Genomic DNA, 23,722 nt, shown 5'->3' on the forward strand with positions numbered 1-23,722 from the left:
CGGCTCGATAAAAGTGACTATCCTAGCTAGCTGTAAACTCCTCAACTCCACGAGAGATGGAGCGGGTCCCTCAGTCATCCTCTCAGCCGGAAAATCAGTAAACACGCCCAAATTGGCTGCCAACATCGTGATATACGGCCCACCATACAATCTGGCCGTACCTCCCCCCTTCTTCGGTCTCGCTAAGGACCATGCCAAGATACTAGCTAGGTTGGTTGGCCGCCTCTCAACCATGCACATCAAACAAAACAAACTGTGCTGGTTTACCTTGTCTCCCTCGTGCTTCCCTATCAAAGTAGACGCTAAGATCTTGTGCACGAACCTATAAACCGGATCCTTAATGTCTGACGCCACCAAATTGCTAGAATATGGTGAAATAGCAATGGTGCGCCAGAACCATGCCAAATCCTCCTTCAGCACACACGCCTCCGCCGGCTCTCTCACAACCTGCCTCAATAATCCTCTAAACTCGTCTGACCCAACCTCCTCAGCCGAATATAACCCTGTCGCCTCTGCAAACTGCATCAGACTCATATTAAAAACCTGTTTGCCCAACGCAAACGAAACCACATCCGGCTGGTCGAACCCTCCTGGGTGCCTATAAATGAATGTGGAGTGAAACTCCATAGTCAGCTCAACATACTGAGGCATCTCACACTCCAACGCCCACCTAAACTTCTCCCCTAGAAGCTCCTGAACTCTCTCGACCTGTCCCAACCTCCTAACCAAATCCCAGTCAATCCTCTTAAACTCTAACAACTTCACTTTTTTTATTGCCTCGAATTTCATGTACTCATATGATCCCACCGTAAAACGCAACAACGGGCCCTAAACCAGCCTCTCACTCTGCCCGTGTGGGGTCCCAGCATCCCTGTATGTGATCTTTCGAAGTACCGGAGCATCCGGCTGCTCCTGTGCAGCCGCCTGAGCACGAGTGTTGCGCCTCTTGCGCTTTACACCCGAAGAGGATCCTGCACCCGACATCCTGTTCACAACAGATCAAATAAACATGCAAAATAGGTGAACCGTTAGTAATCACAAGCTATTTTTGGTATTTTTGAATTTTTTGATTTTTTTGGAATTTTTCTGTTTTTTATTTTTTTTCTCTTTATATATATAATAAAATAATATTATAATAATGTACAATCGGACGACGGCCGTATAGCATTTCATTCGCGGCCGTTGTCCGATATAAGTGTATATCACAAAAAACAACCCGAAACTAGGCCAACCTCGCCCGAATGGAGATTGAGTACGGGCGACGCGGCCTAAAATCGAGCGATGCAATAGTACGTGCACGACACGACACTAACACGACGCAACTATGACTCGAAACACACTAACGGACCCTAAACGACGCAAAACGACGCACATAACCCTAAAAACGACACTTATGACTCATTTTACAAAAATTTACACTTTTACCCCCTCCCGGCACCTTGCTCGCCCTCGAGCAATCCTAAGTGCCGAGAAAACATCACACACCAAGTGCGGAAGCAACGGAAACGAAGCGCGTGATTTTTGTGAAAAATGTGGCCTTTATGTGAAAACCGCGCAACGCCTCCCCACACTTGAGTTTCACAATGCCCGAAAATGTTTTTTCGCTATATTTCATCTAAACCCAAAATTCGCCAAAAATTTGATTTACACGCAAAACCTCCCCCCTTATCTTGTGATATCATCCCAACCTCGCACCTCTCAAACCAAGCAACAAACAAATCAAACCGACCCAAGCCACCCGCACCCTGGCAAATATTCAACAATGCAGGCAATAGGGACTCAATGTAAACACCTGCGGACTAACTGACCTAAACACACTGACATGACTGACCTGAACCATAATGACTACGAGACGCAAGGCCGACGACTCGACAGTTACACAAGACCTGACCCATAATCATAACCTACTGACCCAAATTTGAACTGACAGACTCGACGAAGAAACAGACTGAACCAACTCACACACAAACCTGCGGACTCAAAACAACAACTAAACTAGACTCGATTTGACTCGACACAAACTGAATGACGACGTAATTTAGCAAGAAATCATACCTGTAGCGTAGCCGAACCGAATGAACAGAAAAATCTGGTGGGTGTCAACAGTGGTCTGGTGGTTGGCGATGGGGTGGGTGGTGCTTGGCAGTGAATGGAGGTAGTGATGGGTGGCGGTTGACGGTTGAGATGAGGATGGTGTATGGCGGTTGGAGTAGAAACTGGTGTATGGCGGTTGTGAATGGTGGTGTTTGGTGGGTTGTGAATCGCCGGTGGGAGTAGAAAACAGGTTAGGGTTTGAAAATGACATCGATTTGGGGGTTTTGAAAAGGTGCCGACTCAGATTGTGTACGCGGCCCGCGTGAAGTATCAAGCCAAAATGAGGCGGGCCGCTTGAACTTTATTATTTTTAAAACCCTTTAACCATCAGGCGGCCCGCGTAAAGTATCATGATAAGTGAAGGCGGGCCGCGAGTGATTGTTTATTCTGAAAGTCCTTTTAAGTCCAGGCGGGCCGCGTGAAATAGAGAAGAACCCTACGCGGGCCGCATGGACAGCACAAAACTGCTGTTTGGTTAACAGCAACAGCAGGTTACAGCAGAAATTTGTTTTTAGTAATCCCCATTTTACCCCCTGCATTTATTTCCGTGTTTTCAGCGTTAAACGTACCTGTGCAGCTGTTCTGTGATCGAATTCGGCCCCGTAAAGGTGATGAAACCTGCAAAAACACTTACGACACACACAAGACGCAAGAACACACAAAACGACACAAATGACGCAAAAACTCACAAAAACTAAACTAAGGACACGACACGGACAACGACGCAATATACAAACTCTACACTTGAGTTTTCACTCAAGAACCTACGTGGCGGTGTTAGGCAGGTCCGAAAGAGGAACGGTTTCCTCTTCGGCGGTATCGATGGGACCTCCTATGTAGTGTTTCAACCTATGCCCGTTTACCTTCCACACATGCGAACTCACTTCATCAAACAACTCGACGGTGCCATACGGGAAAACCTCCTTCACGACATACGGCCTGGACCATCTCGACTTCAACTTTCCGGCAATCAACTTCAACCTCGAGTTGAACAATAGCACTTGATCGCCCACTTTAAACTCCTTCAACTTTCGCAACTTCCTATCATGCAACGCTTTCGACTTCTCCTTGATACTCCAAGAACGATCATACGCGGCGTCCCGAAGCGCCTCTAACTCATGGATTTGGAAAAATCGTCTCCTAGCGGCCTCGGTCAAATCTAAATTCACCGTTTTGAGCGCCCAAAGAGCCCGATGCTCTAACTCGACCGGTAAGTGGCACGCTTTCCCGTAGACGATCATAAACGGTGTCGTACCTAATGGCGTCTTGTAGGCGGTTCGGAAAGCCCACAACGCATCGTCCAACTTGTCGGACCAATCTTGCCTACTCTTCCCTACCGTCTTCTCCAAAATCCGCTTCACTCCTCGATTCGCGTTCTCCACTTGACCGCTCGTTTGTGGATGATACGCGGTGGACAAGCGGTGCGTAACTCCATATCTCTCCAACGCCTTTTCCATCACCGCATTGCAAAAATGCGTGCCGCGATCACTAATAATGGCTCTAGGCGTACCAAATCGCGTAAACAACTTTTTCAAGAACCTCACCACCACTCGTGCATCATTCGAAGGCGAAGCTTGAGCTTCCACCCACTTCGAAACGTAGTCAATCGCAACGAGGATGTACCGATTTCCACTCGAAGATGGAAATGGTCCCATGAAATCGATGCCCCAGACGTCAAAAACTTCCAACACCTGAATGGGATTCTGGGGCATCTCATCCTTGGATGAGATGTTGCCGGTCCGCTGGCACCGGTCACACTTCCTCACAAACTCGGCCGCATCATCTACCACCGTCGGCCAATAGAAACCACAATCAAACACCTTCTGTGCGGTCACATGCGCGCCATGGTGTCCTCCAGTCAATCCCTCGTGCACGTGCCTCAGGATCCCCGCACCTTCTTCTCTACTAACACACCTCCTCAAGACTCGATCACCGCCTATCCTGAAGAGATAGGGATCGTCCCAAATGTACTTGCTAGCGTCTCTCGTCAGCTTGCGCTTCTCCTGCAAACTCAAACTCTCCATCACAAACCCGTCGGCCAAATAATTGGCTTTGTCGCTAAACCACGGGAGGTCCACGGCTCCTGCCGTGACAGCATCAATAGACTCGTGAGGGAATCTGTCTCCTATCGCCTCCTCACGAATCTCCTCATGCTTCGGACCCTCTAGGCGAGACAAGTGGTCCGCCGCCACATTTTCTGCCCCCTTCTTATCCTTAATTTCAATGTCGAACTCGGAAAGAAGCAGAATCCATCGTATAAGACGCGGCTTCGCGTCCTTCTTCTGAAACAAGTGACGCAGAGCAGAATGATCAGTGAACACGACGGTTTTCGAAAGAACGAGATATGATCGGAATTTATCGAACGCGAACACCACCGCCAACAACTCCTTCTCCGTAGTGGTGTAATTTTCCTGGGCATCATTCAGCGTTTTACTCGCGTAGTAAATCGGGTGAAAATGCTTCTCCCGTCTCTGCCCTAACACCGCACCAACTGCGTAGTCACTCGCATCGCACATCAGCTCGAATGGTAAGCTCCAATCAGGCGATACGAGGATCGGTGCACTCACTAACCTCTCCTTCAGAAACTCAAACGCTCGAAGGCACTCCTCGTCAAAGACGAAAGGAACGTCCTTCTCCAGCAATCGCGTCATGGGGCGAGTGATTTTGGAAAAATCCCTAATGAAGCGCCTATAAAATCCCGCATGACCGAGAAAACTACGAACCGACTTGACACTAGTCGGCGGAGGAAGCTGGCTAATCGTATCTATCTTCGCTCTATCAACCTCAATACCTTCTCGCGAAATCTTGTGCCCTAGCACAATCCCCTCAGTCACCATGAAGTGACACTTCTCCCAGTTCAGCATCAACTTCGTCTCCACACATCTCTTCAACATCCTCTCAAGATTCGTCAAACACTGATCGAAAGAACTACCATACACTGAGAAGTCGTCCATAAACACCTCTATCGAACTCTCGACCATATCCTGAAAGATCGCGATCATACAACGCTGGAATGTAGCATGAGCGTTACATAATCCAAACGGCATGCGTCGGTACGCGTATGTGCCATATGGACATGTAAAAGTGGTTTTTTCCTGATCCTCTGGTGCAATAGGAATCTGGAAATAACCCGAAAACCCGTCGAGAAAGCAATAGAACTGCTGACCCGCGAGACGCTCAAGCATCTGATCAATGAATGGGAGCGGAAAATGATCTTTACGAGTGGCGTCATTTAACTTTCGATAGTCAATGCACACACGCCAACCCGTAACAGTGCGAGACGGAATAAGCTCATTCTTCGAATTCAGAACAACCGTCATCCCCCCTTTCTTCGGGACGACCTGCGTAGGACTCACCCAAGCTAAATCAGAAATAGGATAGATCAACCCCGACTCCAGCAACTTCATCACCTCCTTCTTCACTACCTCCTGCATATTCGGATTCAACCGACGCTGCGGCTGCACTACAGGCTTGAAAACGTCCTCCATCAGAATGCGATGCGTGCAAAAGGTAGGGCTGATGCCCTTGATATCGGATAACCTCCATGCAATTGCATCACTGTGCTCTCTAAGCACCTCAATCAACCTCGCCTTCTCCTCCTCTGTCAACTTCGAAGAAATGATGACAGGCATACTCGGCTTCTCTCCTAGAAACGCGTACTCGAGATGGGATGGAAGAACCTTAAGTTCTAAAGGCGGTGGAATCTCTACAGGAGTACTCTCATCACTAATCGCATCGAGCTCTAATGTCTCAGCACTAACCTCATCGCTCTCATCTAAACGCTCCTCCTCTACCTCCTCTACCTCATCCTCAGAATGCTCGTCAACCACTCCCTCACCTACCAGATCGGCTCCACTAATGTACTCGAAGCACGTGTCGACACAAGATATGAATGAATTGAGAAAATAGACGGAATGACACGGTCCACTAACATCATCTCCACAGCTAGGATGCTGCATCGCCCTATCGATCTCGAATGTGACAACCTCGTCACCCGCACGAAGAGAAATCTTACCGTCAAAGACGTCGATGATCGCCTTTGCGGTTCGAAGGAATGGACGGCCTAAAATAATCGGAACTCTCTCATCAGCCTCCATATCGAGCACAACGAAGTCTACTGGGAACACAAACCTATCGACCTTCACCAACAAATTCTCTACTATCCCACGAGGATACTTGACTGATCGGTCAGCCAAGGACAATGACATGCGCGTGGGTGTAAGCTCTCCTAGATCAAGACGCTCATACAACGAGAATGGCATCAAATTGATGCTGGCCCCTAAATCGGCTAAGGCGTGAGAAGGGGTAACGGCTCCCCCAAAGAAACATGGAATCGTGAATGTGCCAGGGTCGGTCAACTTCTCTGGTAGCTTATTCAAGACTACCGCGGAACAACCCCCTGTCAATGGAATATTCGAAAGCTCACCGATTCTCTCCTTACGCTTCAAAAGATCTTTAAGGAATTTCGCATACTTAGGCATAGACTGAAGCGCCTCGATGAACGGAAGATTGATCTTCAACTGAGTAAACATCTCAAGGAATTTCCCGTACTCCTGAGCATATTTCTGCTGCCTGGCACGGGCGGGAAATGGGAGGCGAGAATGATCAATCATCGGTGCCGGCCGACCCCTCGTCGGCTGCTTCTCCACTCTCTGCTCTACTGGCGACTCCTCGGCGTGTGCTGTACTTGCTGGGGCTAGCCTCGTGTGCACCTTGCCTGGAGCCTCCATCTCGATCTCCTCATCGACCTCCTCCTCTACTTCTTCAACCTCTCTTTCTCTCACTACCTCTCCCAAACTCTTCCCACTACGGGTCGTAATCGCCTTTGCTGACTGGTTCGCGGGATTCGTGAAAGTGTTTCCCGAAAACTGACCCGGCGGGTGCTCCTGCAACTGCTTAGCAAGTCCGCCTACTGTCCTCTGAAGATCGAGGAGGGCGGCCTGCTGATTCTTGAATTGAAGGTCGTTATTCTTGTTAATTTGCTCCTGATTTTTCAAGAATGCATCGCTCCGTGTCATCATCTGAGCAAACATCTCCTCTAACCTACTCGTGCTAACCTCAGGGGCTTTCCCACCACCATGACTCTCCTGAGGCGGTCCTCCACTCGAAAACTGACCACTAGACCCCGACCCACTAAACTGTCCTGAACTAGACTGCGTGTAAATACCGGGCCCTCTACTCTGATACTGACCAGATGAAAATCCAGGAGGATTTCCAGACGAACGATAACCACTTGAATTGCCACTACCGCGCCAGTTGGAACTAGAATTATTGAACGGGTTCGTGGGACCCCTAGGCTGACCGGCTATGTACTCTACCTGCTCAAGAGTGAGCGTGGGGTAATCTATGGTATCATGTCCCCCTCGACAAACCTCACACCTATCGACTTTCTTCTTTATCTCATTCAACTCCTGCCTCATCTCTTGCCTCAATTCCTCCTTCGCTCTCTCGACTGCAGCAGCTACCGATGAATCCAAGCCAACTTGGTTTACCCCTCGACCGGCCGAGGTGGTACGCATAGGAATGGAAGTCCTGCTGGTAGTGCTGTAGTCCATATCGGAGTGGGCAAAACTCTCAAATAAATCATTGCACTCCGCCACTGTCTTCTTTCCCATAAGCTGACCTCCTGCTGAAGTATCGAAACGAGCCCTAATCTCAGGAGTAAGTCCATTGTAGAACTTCTCTACTAACGCCCAGTCAGATAGACCATGCTGAGAATAACGGGTAATCAGGGTCTGAAAACGCACCCAAGCTAAGTGATAAGGCTCATCTGGCTCCATACGAAATGAGTGGATCTGGTCACGAAGGTGAGATGCCTTGGCTGGCGGAAAATATTTGGCTAAGAATGCATCGCGAAGGCCTGCCCAAGTAGTGAAAGTGCCAGCAGGCTGGGAATCGAACCAGACGGCTGCGCGTCCAGCAAGTGAGAACGGAAAAACCTGAAGATACCTAGCATCAAGATTGACACCCTCAATGGAGAAGGTGCTGCAGAGACGAGTGATGCGATTGATATGGGCGGGTGCATCCTCGTCGTCACGACCATGGAACTGGCAGGAATTGGTGATGGCGGTCATAATGTAGGATGGTATCTGCCAAGACCGATCGTTCGGGATCTCGGGAAGGGTGATGGGGGAATTACCACCGGCGAAGCCGGTGGTAGCCTAGTCGTAAACTGTCCTACGGGCCATGTGAGCTACGGGTGGTGGACTAGGTGGGCGGGTGGGTGGCGGGGAATTGTGGGGTGAAGATTTTGGTGTAAAATCGAAAACTGGGGTGGACTGAGAAAATGAAGTAGAGCTAGAGGCACGTACCTCGGACGTAGACGACGAGAAGGAAGACTTGAGTGCAAACGGCAACGGCGGCGGTCCCTGCGAGCGCGTATGGGGCATCCACTGCAAAAACCGAAAACAAACAAGTAAGAAGACTCTACTAAACGACTCGACTAACTATAAAAAGACACTAAAATACTTAGACACCTACGACTCAAACAAAGAAACAAAATAGCACGTAATATGTCAAGTAAGTCCAAACAAAGTAATCAGCGCAATCGCCAAGAGTCCCCGGCAACGGCGCCAAAAACTTGATGTGCTGAAAATGGGTCAAATAAAACTAACTAAATTACCCTATTTCTAGACTCTCTAAGCTTTAAATTTATAAAACTAAGACTCAACCTAAACCCTAAAACACGCAACCGGCAAGTGAACCGATCGACGTAGTAAAGCTAAAGTAAGTCCGAGTGTCGAACCCACGAGACTCTACTGACTACGCTACGACTCTATCTAGACTCAAACTGACACGACATACTAAATTGTTTATTAATGGGGGGGGGGTTTCTAAAAATCCTAAATAAAATAATAAAATAATACTAGAAAGCTAGACACGAACTCAAACGAAGGGTCTGATCAGTGAGAATGAAGACTACCTAGGCTAGACGCAGGCTAAACTCAGAATGGATTCTTATATGATAATGATGTGGTGTGGAACCGGGATCTTCTAATGCTAAACCTATTAAGATACCACTAAGCCCCTCAAACACTCTCGAGGCGATTCTTGTGGCACTACCTAGGATGTTACGCTCACCGGTTTTCTAGATTTCTTGTCCGTCCTCTAGTTTCTTGAAAGTGCTTATGTAAGACGCTCTACTTTGCCGCGCGAACGTCTAAAGCAACTATGGGTTTAATCTTGGCTTAATAGACAATGGGTGGTTAATTCCTTATAACTACTCCGAGACCTATTAATATCCTCGAGCCTTTCCGCAACGAGTCTAGCAGCACACTTGATTATAATTAATTACCGAATATTGTTCCTAAGGTTACTAGTGCACTTTTCACCCTAAAGGATTAATGACATATTTATGTGATATAGACACTCACCTAAATCAAGAACCCTAATCCGACTCTATTCCGTGATAAAGACCGTCACCAAGAATCGAATGGAACAAATAAACAATAATAAAATAATCACAAGCACACATACGCACCAAGACAAACTATCATAGCGTTTACAATACAAGAAAAGTCCACAACCACATCAATAATCAAATAAAAATCCAAACTTTGTTATGCCATAGTCATCGCCTAGGTAGTTTATGGTTTTAGCCGGAAAACATCATCAAGAACATAATCAAAAACATTGTATAATCTGAATTCATGGGTAACAAGGTTTAAACAAACGAAGGACGAAAGAAAAAGGTATGTAGAACCCGAATCTTCACTCCCGAATGCTCCAAAGTGCTATCCCGATGATTCCAAGCTTCCAAGATGCTCCAACCACGTCCACAGCCTTCAATCAGCAGCCAATCCTTGCCCTAAGATGCCCAAGTTCGTCTATCTCCGGCTGTGCACGCGTATATGTTATTATATAACCAAAAACCCTAACTTGCCATGCAATCCGCAACCTTCTGCCGACACAGACTCTTCAGGCGGCCCGCATAAAGATAGCTGATGAGCTTATGCGGGTCGCCTAGGGTTTAAAATCCTGAACATCTTGCCAAAACTCTCGCGGCCCGCCTAAGGATCATGCCTAAGTTGACGCGGGGCGCGAGAGGTTGTTATTCTTTTAATTCTTCCTTTAAGTCAATGCGGGGCGCGAGAAGATGCCTGTTAAGTCCACGCGGCCCGCCTGGGAGCTCCAGAACTGTAATTTTTCTTTGTTTCAGCTCCCGACTTCCTCGGTTTCCGTGCCAGCCTTCCGCCTTTCCAGATTTCTGCTCGTTTTTGCTCTTTTTGGCTGTAAAGACCTGGAAACACAAATAAATCAATAGTATGTACATTCTAGACTAAACCGACACTAAAACTAACTGACTAACGACTAAAACCGACGCGAATACCGATGTATTTTGCAATACATCAGGAGCCATTTCCGGGTTTTAAAAGAAAAGCTGATATTTTTATAATTCCAGAAGGCTCAAAATAATACGTTTATCATAATAAATCAGTAGAAAATGGTTTGGGGTCAAAAGGATTCATAAAACTCATTTTATAGCCCAAAAGGGCAAAACCGGCATTAGCCGAATTAAGCTTAGAACACTAAGTTATGCTCAGCCTAAAATTGAATAAAAATCTTTAATATCAGTGGGTATAAAGTTTTGATATAAAATCGGGTTTAGATAGGCTACATGCTAATTATGCTAATTAATTATTAAGAAGACTTCTAATTACGCTAACGAGCATAATTCTTAATCGAGACCTCAAACTGATGTCAAATTTTAGTTACAAGTCTATAATTCAGTAACTAAGATGTCTACCCTTTTACATTTTCAAAAATCATATTTTATGGGCATTTGGGCATAATGGTCAACATATGGGCATTTAACGGAAATTTGCATAATAATTAGACAACTAGTGAACTAAGCCGTATAATCACAGAGGGTTATACTGACATGTTACTAGGTCCAAAAGAAGCTCTAAGGCAATCTTAAACTTGACTAAAACGGGTCAGAACTGAAAGTCAAAGCGAAAGTCAAACTATGAGACTTTCGGTTCCAAACCGGGTCTAAACAGAAAATTGTCGAGTTGAACATGTTGGGACATGTTCTTACATTAGTTACCAAGTTATATTAATGATCAAACAGGTTGCATGTATCCTACATTGCTAATTATGCGTTAATTTGGATTTAAGCATTCTGTTGACTTTTTAAAGTGTACTTTGACTCGACAATTAACATGGTTAGAGTGGGAATCTGATAATACCCTTTTAAGGGTTTGTTACACACATAATTACCTACTTATAGGTACTTTCAATTCGAGATTTAACTGAGTAATTATGGACTAATCTTGAAGTCAAACCTTAATTACGATGGTTTGACTTTTAGCTAATTAACTAAGCTAAAATGGATTAAGGGAGGTTAAGGACACTTACAAGAGTCCTAAGAAGGTTTATGGAGCCTAAGAAAAACTTGATAGCTGTCCAGGAGCTCCAGAAGTGAAGATGCAAAACAATGTCCAAATGGTCACAACTCAAGCCCCTTATATAATGCACCAATGAGCTTAAGATCAAGACATGCAAGTCTACATTTGTTGTGTGATCACCCCAGGTGTCCCTAGAGGGCTAAATACTGCCTAGCAAGACCCTTTTTTCGAAAACCACCATTTTAAGTCGGTGCAACAGGCTGAACAGGCAGCTGTCCAAAACCTGCTACCAGCGACAGCCTTACGGACCGTAAACTTAAGGCCTTGCGGTCCGTAAGCTCCTCTTGCGGACCATATGCTGAAACAGTTACGGTCTGTAACCGACCTTTGCTGAAATCGCCCAGGTACCCCCCTTACGGACTGTAAGCCATGACCCTTACGGTCCGTAACCAATGGTCAGAAGCCAAAAATGTTACAAACTTCAAAGTATTGACTATGCAATTGAGTAGTGTCGGATTCCTCATGCTTTTACTGCAGTGTAGGGTCCATTAACTCAGACCTTGCATGCTTGCATGCCTTCTTTCATGCTTCCCCCTCAATTTGGATTCTTGTGGGATTTTAAAGTGACGGAAATTACAAGAAAGTCTTGAATTCTCATAATAGTTGAACAAGCCAATTAACTACTTCCAATTCCTTTTATACAAGGATTTAATTCAGCATTTTAGTAGTAACATTCCTAACAATCCAAATTCCATATAAAAGTTGGAACTTCATTTATTTAGAAATAACCGGTTAATATATAAGATGTTTATCAAACGATTTAAGGATCTTGGGATTTATAAATTTGGGTCGCTCAGAGGTATTTTAATAACATGTTGCCCTTGGGTCGTTCAGAGGTACTTTTAAATAACATGACGCCCTTTTTTTTAAAATCCTACCATACATCTTTTTATTTGATCCGGTTTTCCTGACACGTTTGTCTCTCATGACACGTGTCTTTATTTTATTGGACAAGAATTTCCGAGGTGTTACACAAACTTATTGCACACATGACATTATGGAACTTTGCTTCTATCAAGACCACGACAACCTCGACCTCTCCCACGTGGAGAGCCTCTGCCTCGACCTCTATAAGTATTAAACCTAGAAGCCGGATTGTTATCTTGAAAAACTTGAAGAGCATGTTCATCATTTTTTTCAACTATGTCCTGAGACAGTCTACTAATTCTTTCTTCCTGTGATTGGAGTCAAAGGATACCTCAATAGATGGCACAACGTGATCAAATTTGGGGGACAGACTACGCGGGATCTTCTCCACAATGATTTGATCAGCAACTTTCTCACCAAAAGCTCTCTTCTGACTCACGATCGACATCACCCGAGAGAAAGAATCTTATACCGGTTCTCAATCTCTCATGGACAGGTTTTCAAATTCCCTTCGTAGCCCCTGCAATTTTACTGCTTTTACCTAGTTATCGCCTTGGAACTCCATACGTAAGATTTCCCAACTCTCTTTAGCAGAGTCAGCAGCAGCAATTCTTGAGAACAACATGTCATGAACTCCCTGTTGGATGATTGCCATGGCATGAGCATCTTTCTTTTTCATAGCCTTCAGTCTTCCAGCATCAGTTTCACTTTGATTCACACCAGATTCGACCATGTCCCATAGATCACGAGACATCAAGATAGTTTTCATTCTTATGCTCTAGTATTCGTATCCTTCACCCTTGAACATGGGAATCGGGGTTGGAGCAGTGGGTAACGTTCCGATTTGTTCAGCCATGGAGTAGGGTTTGTGAAAGACAAAAGAAACAAGAGCTTGACTGTGCTCTGATACCACTGTTGGTATTAGAGATACAACAGAGAAGAACAAAAGGTTAACAAGTATTGAAGACAAGAGCAATAGGGCTTTTTATTATCTCAGAAAAGTTGCGCACAATCACAATGAACAAAGAACCCTTTAAATACTAAAATTATCTAACGGAAATAAACTGAAAGACAGAAAAATCAGCAAGACTCGTAGACTCAGCCATAGGCTTTATTCAACAGATAATTCAAACTTTAAACAGTAAAAGTAAAGATATCACGTGATGCATGCATGAGAATAGGAATTTAGTTCTGACTTGGCCCATCATTACTTGCTCCATGATCCATATCTGAATCTGACCCATATTCCAACCAGTTACCAGAGTTTGGATTACTTTTATTAGGTCTAACACATGGCCGGTCTGGATCACTTGGATTACTTTTATTAGGTCTAACACATGGCCGGTCTGGATCACTGTAAGTCTGGACCTGTCAGGTAATTCATGCGCAGAGAGGTCGAGAGTCATCAATTGAGACCCATTGATGTATTGGATCTATGGAAGAGATCCAAAATGAGACCATAGGCGTTGTGTAGTGTTCGTATGACAAAAGGTGGAGACTGATGAGCACTATCAGCCATACTATCTACCCAACAAGGTATAACATCAGCAAGACACTTCTGGTTGCTACTATAAACACATGTCATACTAAACAAGAACCTTTTACACTATAAATATCCCCAAAGGGAGGAAGATAACAACACTCTATTATACTACTTTCTATCTCTAGAAATATCGCCCTACTTATTTTCACACCAGAATTTGGTAATGACAAGACTAACAATGTATTTTCTTGTCTTAATTTAGAATCTAGGCATTCAAATATAGTGAACCTCCATATTTGTGTTGCAACACTACGTGTCGATGATGCTCATGCCATAGCTTTTTTTTACCATTCTTATTCAAAGTCTAAGACGAACTCTCAGTATTTACGTCATATAACCATTATTTCTTCTAATACACAGGCCATGAATGAGTATGACCACACAAAAGTCGAATAGAATGTAAACCGCATGTGAGACAATACACCATAGCTCTTTGTATCAGATTGAAATCTAACGAGAAGTTTAAAACCTTACAATTTACATAGCTAGAGGTGAGCTACTTGTAGTTGTATATACTTTCTTCTTAAACTTCCATCACACTAATTGGATTTTAATAACCCTAACTTTCATCTGTTGGTCGGATTTAATCCTAACTAAGGAAATGTTTAAAAATTATCCTAATTAAACGTATTTCCTCCAACGATCAAATACTAACCGAATATTAACCCAGTTAGTTTTTTTATGACGTGGCATGCCCTGTGACAACATAAAAAAGTTAAGTTTTGTCACGTTATCAAAAAATTATAATTTTGCCACATAAACATGTCGCGTTATTAAAAAGTAAATTTTTTTTCCACATAAACATCACACATCATAAAAAATTAACTTAGTTAACATTCAGTTAGTTAGTATGAGATGAATGTGAAAAGTCTAACTGTCTTGTCTGTAAACATTTTTTAATTGGGATTAATCCTAACAAATAGCTTAAAATTGAGATCATTAAAATTCTAACAACCACCCCCCTCAAAAAAAAAAAAAAAAAAAAACTTAGAAGGGCCAAACTGAAAAGCAAATTATAAAAAGGGCCTTATAAAAAACAATTTAAATAAAAACAAAAAACAGGGGAAACAAACCCCTTGCAGTAGTTACACAGAAGCAAGCCGCCATAATGCTTCAAATTTGCAGTTACAGAGAAATAACGCAAGAAAATCTGCACAAAACACATACTTTTCTTGGGGTTTCTTCAACACGTAAGCTTCAAACCCTTCATCCATCATCCAATTTAATATTTATTCAAAGATTTCATGTAAAGCCTCATAAATTCCCCAGTAGGGTTTATCTAGGGTTTAACTCCAAGCTCCAAATTCGTCCGGAAACAGAGTATTTACCTTCAAAGTCCACCAATAATTTGATTAATGGTGTTAGTAATAATAAATATAATAAGAAGAATAAGAAGAGATACGGAGGTATATTACCCTCAATTTTAAAATCTTTAAACACCGAAGAAGATGTCGAAAAAACCCTAAATTTATATTATGGAACCCTAAACCCTAAAGAACAAACGGTGATACTGAAGGAACAGAGGAATTGGGAGCGGGTTGTTCGGGTTTTCGAGTGGATGAAATTGCAGCCAGATTATTCGCCCAATGTGATTCATTACAACGTGGTGCTGCGTGCGCTCGGTAGAGCGAGAAAATGGGACGGGTTAAGGCGGTGTTGGATTGAGATGGCGGAAAAGGGGGTTTTACCGACGAATAATACGTATGGGATGCTTGTTGATGTGTATGGGAAAGCAGGGCTTGTGAAGGAAGCGTTGTTGTGGGTTAAGCATATGAAGGTTAGGGGTATGTTTCCGGATGAGGTTACGATGAATACGGTGGTTCGGGTGTTGAAAGATGGTGGGGAGTTTGATCGGGCTGATCGGTTTTATAAAGATTGGTGTGTTGGGAAAGTTGAGTTGGGTGATTTGGAGTTAGACTCGGAGTCTGGTTCGGGTTCGGGTCAAGAACCGATTAGTTTGACGCGGTTTTTGTTGACCGAGCTTTTTAGGACCGGGGGGAGAGATCGAGATCGTACGAAGAGTATGGATCGATCGGATACTGAAAACCCTGTTCAAAAGCCGAGGTTAACGGCTACTTACAACACTTTGATTGATTTGTATGGGAAAGCGGGCCGGTTGAAAGATGCAGCTGAGGTGTTCGCTGAAATGTTGCAGTCAGGAGTCCCGATGGATACGGTTACGTTTAACACGATGATCTTTACGTGTGGGAGTCATGGGAATTTGTCGGAGGCGGAGTCTTTGTTGAGTAAGATGGAAGAGCGAGGAATATCTCCCGATACGAAGACTTACAACATATTTTTATCTCTATATGCTGATATCGGGAACATCGATGAAGCTCTTTGTTATTACCGGAAGATACGCGAGGTGGGTCTTTTTCCCGATGATGTTACATATAGAGCGGTTCTTCATATTTTGTGTGGGCGAAGAATGGTTTGTGAAGTTGAAAACGTGATTAAGGAAATGGAGAGATTGGGTTTTTGCATTGACAAACAGTCAGTTCCGATAGTTGTTAAAATGTATGTGGATGAAGGGTTAACCGAACGTGCAAAGTCTTTGTTTGAAAAGTGTCATAAGAACGGTGGATTGTCGTCAAAGACTTACGCTGCGGTTATTGATGCGTTCGCTCAAAAGGGTCTCTGGGCTGAGGCTGAGTATGCGTTCGGATGTGAACGAGAGAAGGATATTGTGGAGTATAACGTTATGATCAAAGCGTACGGGATTGCAAAGCTTTACGATAAAGCTTTTTCATTGTTCAAAGGTATGAAAAGTCAAGGGATTTGGCCAGATGAATGCACATACAATTCGTTAATTCAGATGTTTTCCGGTGGTGATTCGGTTGATGAAGCAACGGATCTTTTGACAGAAATGCGGGAAGCAGGTTTTAAACCCTCGTGTTTGACGTTTTCTAGCATTATCGCAAGTTACGTTCGGTTAACCCGGCTTTCTGATGCGGTTTCGGTTTATCAAGATATGGTCAAATCCGGGATCAAACCGAATGAGGTTGTGTTCGGTTCTTTGATAAACGGATTCGCAGAAACCGGCGAACTTGAAGAAGCTCTTCGGTATTTCCGACTTATGCAAGAATCCGGATTGTCGGTCAACCAAGTAGTGTTGACTTCTTTGATCAAAGCATACAGTAAAGCCGGAATCATCGAAGGTGCAAGAACGATCTACAACAAGATGAAGGAATTACCCGCAGGTCCCGATGTTGTGGCATCGAACAGTATTCTCAATCTTTACGCAGATTTGGGTATGGTATCCGAAGCCAAATCGATTTTCGACTATTTACAAGAAAACCATCAAGCAGACGCTGTTTCTTTCGCAACCATGATGTATGTTTACAAGAACATGGGCATGCTCGACGAAGCGATACACGTCGCAAACGAAATGAAAGATTCCGGCTTGTTAACCGACTGCCCGTCGTTCAACAAAGCAATGTCATGTTACGCCACAAGCGGGAATCTAACCGAGTGCGGTGAAATGCTGCACGAAATGATCGTAACTCAAAAACTATCGCCCACAATGGGAACGTTCAAAGTATTATTTACCGTTTTGAAAAAAGGCGGGATTCCAGTTGAAGCAGTTGAACAGCTCGAGTTCGCTTACCAGGAAAGTAAACCGTACGCTAAACAATCCATCGTGACAGCTGTCTTTTCAGTAGTTGGTCTGCACACGTACGCGTTGGATTTTTTTCAAACTTTTATAAAGTTCGAGACGGGTTTGGATGTCTTTGTGTATAACGTCGCGATTTATGTTTATGGGGGCTTGGGGAGAATCGATGATGCGTTAAAGATGTTCATGAGGATGCAAGATGAAGGTATGGAAGCGGATGTTGTTACGTATATATACCTTGTTGGTTGTTACGCGAAAGCTGGTATGTTGGAGGGGGTAAAGCGTGTATACAGCAAGCTAAAATATGGTGAAATTGATCGGAAGGAGTCTTTATTTAAGGCGATTATAGAAGCGTATAAGTTTTTGAACCGGCATGACCTTGCAGAACTGGTGAACCAAGAGATGAATTTGGTTTCTGATTCGGAACCGTTGCCTTCTTCTGAGGAAGAAGATGATGAGGTAGATGAAACATCTGTAAGTTTATCTGTATGAACAAATGTGTACACTACTATTGCATGATAATAGATTCAAGTGGATATTATAATTGTAAAGATTAGTTGTAGACGAACTAGGTTGTACGGGTCGTGTTGAATGTAGTCGAATATTTTTAAAACAGATAATTTTTAATGTTTATGTTTTATATGTGTTATCTACAAAAGTTTTATAATGAACAGGTGATTTGATTCGGCCCAATTTGTTTTGACCGGAACTTAAACATGACATGTTTTGACTTAAAACACATTTTGAGCATCACATAGCCTCATAGCGAGGTCAATGTGTTTGTTTTTGTGGCGTATTCGCTCGTTACCATTGTGTCATGGAATCATGAGTTAGGGGTGGCAATTAATGACACTACGTAAATCATACAACTAAAAATAAACACGTTTTGGCTGAAGCTTCCCGGGTTTACTTCCAATAGGTTGATACAAATACCCTATTCAAAGGGGCATGGTGTCCCCTACAGACGGTCTACATCCTACCCTCTCCAGACCCCACCAATAGCTTTGCTATTTGTGGGACTTACCGGGTACTGTTGTTGTACGTTTTTTTTAACGCCAAATGTTAGTATCTACTTTACTCCATTAATCACCCAGGTTTGAACCTAAGACCTTTTCTTTAAGAGACATGTGTCTCTCTACCAAGTGGGCAGGTAGAGATAAACAAGAAATTGGTTTGGCAAAACCAACCCGAACTGAAACTGGTTTGAAACCGATCCCATACAAATATGTTTCGTTTGGTTTGGAATACAAACCGTAGCTATGGGACCACCGGGTTTTGGCCAAACCGGTCCATTTATTTAATGCAGCTTTATTTTATTGAACTGTTTTAAAAATTTATAAAGAAATGGTAATTAAAATAGTTTGAAAACTATATACAATAATAAAATTCACATTTTACGAACCAAAACCAAAACTGAACCGAGCTGAAACCGGATCGAAACTGGTGTTTCAAACTCATCAAACCGAGACAAAATCGACCCGGTTTATAATCGAAACAAGTTTGACTTGAAACTAGTCAAAGTCAAAACTGATTCTAAACCGGTTTGAATTAAAAAAAAAAACCGTTTGCAATTTGTGAAAGGAATATATTTGCAATTTGTGGTATAAAAAACCAAACGACGCCGTTACCATCAAATCGGCATCAACATCTTCTCCTCAAAACCCTGCTCACCGGCCGATCGATCGGAAAAATTCAGAGCTGCAAAATGGCGTCAACTTTGGCGGTTCGTCAAGCCGCAAACCTACTCCGTCTCTCCTCTCCAAGATCGGCTTCTCAAGCCGCTTCCCTTATCCAGCGCCGCGGTCTCGCTGGCTCCGCCGGTAACATGACGTCACACACACGATTTTATATCAATCTCTTAATCATATGTCATCTAATTTTATAAATTTTATTGGAACCTTGGAGTGAGTGATTGTGTTGTGTGTTGTTTGTTTGTAGATCATCATGGACCTGCGAAGGTTGACTTCTGGAAAGATCCGATGAGTCCTTCTAAGTGGAAGGAAGAGCATGTGAGTGATTAGTATTTGTTTGTGTTTGGTGTTTGATTTGGATATTATTTTGTTGTGTTAGGGTTTTGAAATGTTAGTTTTTGCAAAAGGATGGTGAATTTGGGTGCTTATTGGACTGATATGTGCATTGTATTAATATTACTTTCGTCTAGAGTTTGACCTATGTGATTGATATGTTATGCCTCTGTGCTAACCTTTAGGCTATAGCTATAAGATATGCGAATCTTTAGTCGCGTATCTACATTCTACTCTTAGACCGTGCGATACAGAGTGTGATAGTGATAGTGATAGTGATAGTGAAAGGCACGCCATGTAGGCACCACCTAGGCGTGAGGGGTGTTCTCTCTCGCTATCACTGGCATATGTTATGGAATGACCGCACTCACGCACACTCACTCACGAGCATGAGGGCAACCACACCCACCCAACTCACGGCCATTCACTTAAGTGCGGGGCGGTGTTTGTGTGATAGTTATGCATATGTGGCTGGCCTTCCTTTCATGGTCACGTAACATAACATAACATATGGTCTTGTTTGCCTAATCTCTAATTTTATCATTAATATTGGTGAATAAGGAATAGCAATACATACATGAACCCGTATGCGGTATGGTGCCAGGTATCACCTTAGTTTAAGTCGTTATTGATGGGAATATGTTGGATACGCTAGTGAAAATGGATACTCAGAAACAGGCTACTTCCATGATTCCCAACCGTTCCAAAAGAAAAAGATGCCATATGAATATTGAGGTTGTAGCAGTTGGTTGAAATATGAAATTGATGTGTTATTTTCAGAATCTATATCTACCGTCAGGCGTCAGCTGATAAAGATCCTTGGTGTCTCATGATTTTTATATACTACAATATTTTGAGTCGTTTAATCTTTAATATATTTGGATATAGTCTCATACTTTCCAATTTTGTACCTTTTGCTGTATGATTTTTTTTAAACTGCTAACTCACACACCCACTACTCCTAAATCTACACCACTCGAACCCTCAACCTTATGGGGAGAGACACCACTATGTACCACCTTGATACCACTAGGCTAGAAGACCTTTGGTCTTTTTATGCATGTGTTTAATAAAAAAACATATCTTATTAAATGTTACTGTGGTGATTATTTATATGAACTTATCATTCGCAGTTTGTGATCATCTCTTTATCTGGCTGGGGCTTAGCAATCTTTGGTGGGTATAAGGCTTTTTCAGGAGGCAAGAAGAAAGATGAGGTATGTTTCAGTTTCCATGATCTCATTACTTTTTTGCTTCATTTGAACTCTAATTACCGTAATGTGTGAATTAAAGAAAAATTTGAATAATGTTTGTGTTTGTGTGGCAGAAATTGGTGGAAGCAGTGAACTAAGTGGTTGAAATTTGCTCCAGAAGCTTTTTGCTAATAAGTTGTATGTGTCAATGTAAGATTAATTCCGAAATTCAGCTTGGTTTGGGTTTGTGTTCGGGTCCCTCAAGTTTATTGACATATTTTATTAAGATACTATACGCACATTTTTGCCATTCGCGTATTTGAATAACAACTATCTTTAAGTTTCCGTGTATGTGTTCTGCTTATGTTCAAACATCTTGAATTCCAGTTACAGGGTCTAAATGTCGTTTAGAATTCGATTCTGAAAAACACAATTTAGGAGTTACTTCTAATAAGAACATTATCTAAAGATAGGATGAAAATATGAAATATGAAATATGAAATTTTCATCACTCTTCCGTTTCTTCCTTGTAATCTTGATCGGCTTCTGTTCCATTTTTAGAAGAATCCAAATCCGCTTCTGTCTCTGTTTCATCTTCATCCATCCTCTCAGATTCACTTCTGGTCTTATTAGTCTCATGATGAACTTCTGTTGGGCCCACATCAGGGTTTGCTTTCAGTTGACTTTTATCATCTTGACCATCAATGGTATTGTGCATTTCAATCTTTGCATCATCTTTGTGGTCTTTTGAACCTGCAAGTTTTTCGTCTTTAGGCGTTTGAACTTTGACATCTGGGTTCATGACATTGACCTTATTGGTCAAGTTGACCTCTCGGTTTGATGGGTCATCGGAGCTAACGGACCAGATTTTTGGTGGAGGTTGCAGACTGCTTTTTAAATCTTTGATTTCAGATTCTTTCTGTTTGATTTGGTTCTGCTTTTCATCAATTGCCAATTCTAGAACTCGTTGTTCGTCTTTCAACGAACCAATGGTGGATCTCATCTCCATGATCTTGTTAGTGAGTTCAATCTTCTGGGTTCCAAAGGAGTACAGTTTTGCAGCCAAATCTTGATTCTTCTTTTTGTTTTCTTTTGCATACTGCCTTTCCTTCTGCCATCAATAGCAAGTAACATAGTTTGTTACCAAAATACCAAACATGAGAAGATGTGGTGTTCACTGTCCGGTTTTGACAACAATTTCTGGCCGAACCACTAGCTACATTTTCGAGGATTGACAAACCAAACCAAACCGGCCGGTTTTACCAAGTTGGCGAAATGGCAGTTATGTTTTGCTAATTTTGCGGTTTCAATTGATTTTTTGTCTTTAAAAACATTAGTTTGAATTGATATAGAAGTTTTTTAAGTTGTTAAATCATCTTATTTTAAATACATAGTGATTAGTTTTTTAAGTTGTTAAATCATCTTATTTTAAATACATAAGAGTTAAATGCCACTTTAGTCGATATGGTTTGGCCATTTTGCCAGTTTAGTCCAAATGTTTGAAATGTTACCATTTTAGTCCAAATAGTTTCAAATGTTGCCATTTTAGTCCACTGTGTTAACTCCATCTATTTTTTCTGTTAACTAGGAGGGCAATTCGGTCATTTTATATGTAATTCTTTTGTTAACTAGAAGGGAAATTTGGCTATATAAAATGATCGAATTCCTCTTCTAGTTAACGAAAAAATGGATGAAGTTAACCCATTGGACTAAAATGGCAACGTTTAAAATTATTTGAACTAAAATGGCAACGTTTCAAACCTTTGAACGCAAAATAAACCAAACCACATGGATTAAAATCGCAGTTAACTCTAATAATAAAAAAAATTGTTCATAGTTAATTGGTTGCAACACACAAATATCTACATATTCCAATAAATGAAAAAAAAAATCATATAATAATAAAAGCTAAATGGCTGGTTCAAAGTTCCTAACAAAAATCGTTACTTTTGATCTAAAACCGATGTGCTTCCGTTTGGATGGTTTTAAGAGTCTTATGAACATATAACTAATTAACTACCTGCAAGAGGAGGCGAAGAGATATAATTTGGCGATCTTTGTCTTTGATGACAAGGTTAAACAAGCGCCTGTCTTTAACCTTTTGAACCACCATCACTCCCATTAACGCCACCAGAACAACCACCGTCGCCACTGTCGTTTTCTTCTTCATCCACCCACCGCCACCACCAACTACACCGTAGTTGCTCTCTGGGTGTCCTTTCATCCCCATTGTCTGTGTGTATGTGTGGGTGTGTGATTTGTTCATAGAGTGGAAGTGTTCAGGGTTCCACAAGGTTAAAAGTTAAAAGGTGTGTATGGTGAGTAGGTAGGTGCATGGTACTTGTGCCCCAACTAAAGTGCTCACTTCACTCTATTTATTTATTTTATTTTATTTTTTTAGATATGAAACTGAATTCAGGATTTGAATGACACTATTTTTACTAGATTGAGAGATAAAAACTGATTAATTGAACCGAAACCAAATTAACTAGTTTAATACCCGTCCGTTGGACGGCTTACGCTAACAGTGTAACAAACAAAGATAATGTATATTGAGGGTGTTCAGCAACGCTTTTCCTTTTCTTCTTTTCCATATCCTTTTTTGAAAAGGTTGCAACCATCTAACTTTTTCTTTTCTTCTTTGCAAACCACTAAACCTCGTTCTCAAAACACATTATCCAAAAACTATAAAAATGACCTATTAACTTTTAAGAGGTCAAAAACTTAAAAGGAGCTCAAAATAAGCAATCTCAAACACCCACATTAAGTGGACACAAATCTAAACAACATTATAAACAAAAGCACCATTTTTAACTTATAAAAGGAAAACGAACGTGAACAGTGTACAACCACACAACAATATAAAATAAAAATGACAGAGTGGCAAAACATGAAATGGTGTCATTTTAATAAGTTTAGTATATTCACTAATTACGATCTTGAAGTCACCAAAAACCAAGATGTGCCTTTCATGTTTT

General features: G+C 42.3%; 4 protein-coding genes across 5 annotated transcripts; 2 read left to right on the forward strand and 2 right to left on the reverse strand.

Annotated features, from left to right (window-relative positions):
- Window positions 1–828: 828 nt before the first annotated feature.
- On the reverse strand, window positions 829–8,168 carry LOC110913749. The gene is made up of 4 exons (XM_022158571.1): window positions 6,807–8,168; window positions 5,451–6,614; window positions 2,863–5,078; window positions 829–985 (listed from the first exon to the last, which is right to left on the reverse strand). Exons 1-4 carry the CDS (start codon window positions 8,166–8,168, stop codon window positions 829–831), a joined length of 4,899 nt encoding a protein of 1,632 aa, XP_022014263.1.
- A 6,799-nt stretch (window positions 8,169–14,967) lies between these two features.
- On the forward strand, window positions 14,968–21,087 carry LOC110911695 (pentatricopeptide repeat-containing protein At1g73710). The gene is made up of 4 exons (XM_035984588.1): window positions 14,968–19,347; window positions 19,466–19,536; window positions 20,685–20,768; window positions 20,879–21,087. The coding sequence occupies exon 1, from the start codon at window positions 15,023–15,025 to the stop codon at window positions 18,017–18,019; it is 2,997 nt and encodes a 998-aa protein (XP_035840481.1). The 5' UTR covers window positions 14,968–15,022; the 3' UTR covers window positions 18,020–19,347; window positions 19,466–19,536; window positions 20,685–20,768; window positions 20,879–21,087.
- LOC110911697 lies at window positions 17,284–21,093 on the forward strand. Its single transcript, XM_022156329.2, has 4 exons — window positions 17,284–19,347; window positions 19,466–19,536; window positions 20,685–20,768; window positions 20,879–21,093. The coding sequence occupies exons 1-4, from the start codon at window positions 19,233–19,235 to the stop codon at window positions 20,900–20,902; spliced, it is 294 nt and encodes a 97-aa protein (XP_022012021.1). The 5' UTR covers window positions 17,284–19,232; the 3' UTR covers window positions 20,903–21,093.
- Window positions 21,094–21,133: 40 nt separating this feature from the next.
- On the reverse strand, window positions 21,134–23,040 carry LOC110911696. 2 transcript variants are annotated; one of them, XM_022156328.2, is made up of 2 exons: window positions 22,765–23,040; window positions 21,134–21,852 (listed from the first exon to the last, which is right to left on the reverse strand). In XM_022156328.2, exons 1-2 carry the CDS (start codon window positions 23,008–23,010, stop codon window positions 21,253–21,255), a joined length of 846 nt encoding a protein of 281 aa, XP_022012020.1. In that variant the 5' UTR covers window positions 23,011–23,040; the 3' UTR covers window positions 21,134–21,252. The 2 variants fall into 2 exon arrangements, with proteins under 2 accessions (XP_022012020.1, XP_022012019.1); XM_022156327.2 differs by having other exon boundaries at window positions 21,134–21,855; window positions 22,765–23,034.
- Window positions 23,041–23,722: the final 682 nt, after the last annotated feature.

The sequence above is a fragment of the Helianthus annuus genome, chromosome 15 (genome assembly GCF_002127325.2).
Source record: "Helianthus annuus cultivar XRQ/B chromosome 15, HanXRQr2.0-SUNRISE, whole genome shotgun sequence".
NCBI lineage: Eukaryota > Viridiplantae > Streptophyta > Magnoliopsida > Asterales > Asteraceae > Helianthus > Helianthus annuus.

Excerpts from the sequence above, each read along its gene's own strand:
- LOC110913749 (XM_022158571.1), bottom strand. The coding sequence starts at position 8,168 with ATGACCGCCATCACCAATTCCTGCCAGTTCCATGGTCGTGACGACGAG. Across the intron at positions 5,079-5,450 it reads CTATTTCTGATTTAGCTTGG|GATATGGTCGAGAGTTCGAT; the intron begins GTGAGTCCTACG and ends GCGATCTTTCAG. Across the intron at positions 986-2,862 it reads GACCTGCCTAACACCGCCAC|GATGTCGGGTGCAGGATCCT; the intron begins GTAGGTTCTTGA and ends TGTTGTGAACAG.
- LOC110911695 (XM_035984588.1), top strand. The coding sequence starts at position 15,023 with ATGCTTCAAATTTGCAGTTACAGAGAAATAACGCAAGAAAATCTGCAC.
- LOC110911697 (XM_022156329.2), top strand. The coding sequence starts at position 19,233 with ATGGCGTCAACTTTGGCGGTTCGTCAAGCCGCAAACCTACTCCGTCTC. Across the intron at positions 19,537-20,684 it reads CTAAGTGGAAGGAAGAGCAT|TTTGTGATCATCTCTTTATC; the intron begins GTGAGTGATTAG and ends TATCATTCGCAG. Across the intron at positions 20,769-20,878 it reads GAGGCAAGAAGAAAGATGAG|AAATTGGTGGAAGCAGTGAA; the intron begins GTATGTTTCAGT and ends TTTGTGTGGCAG.
- LOC110911696 (XM_022156327.2), bottom strand. The coding sequence starts at position 23,010 with ATGAACAAATCACACACCCACACATACACACAGACAATGGGGATGAAA. Across the intron at positions 21,856-22,764 it reads CTCTTCGCCTCCTCTTGCAG|AAGGAAAGGCAGTATGCAAA; the intron begins GTAGTTAATTAG and ends TATTGATGGCAG.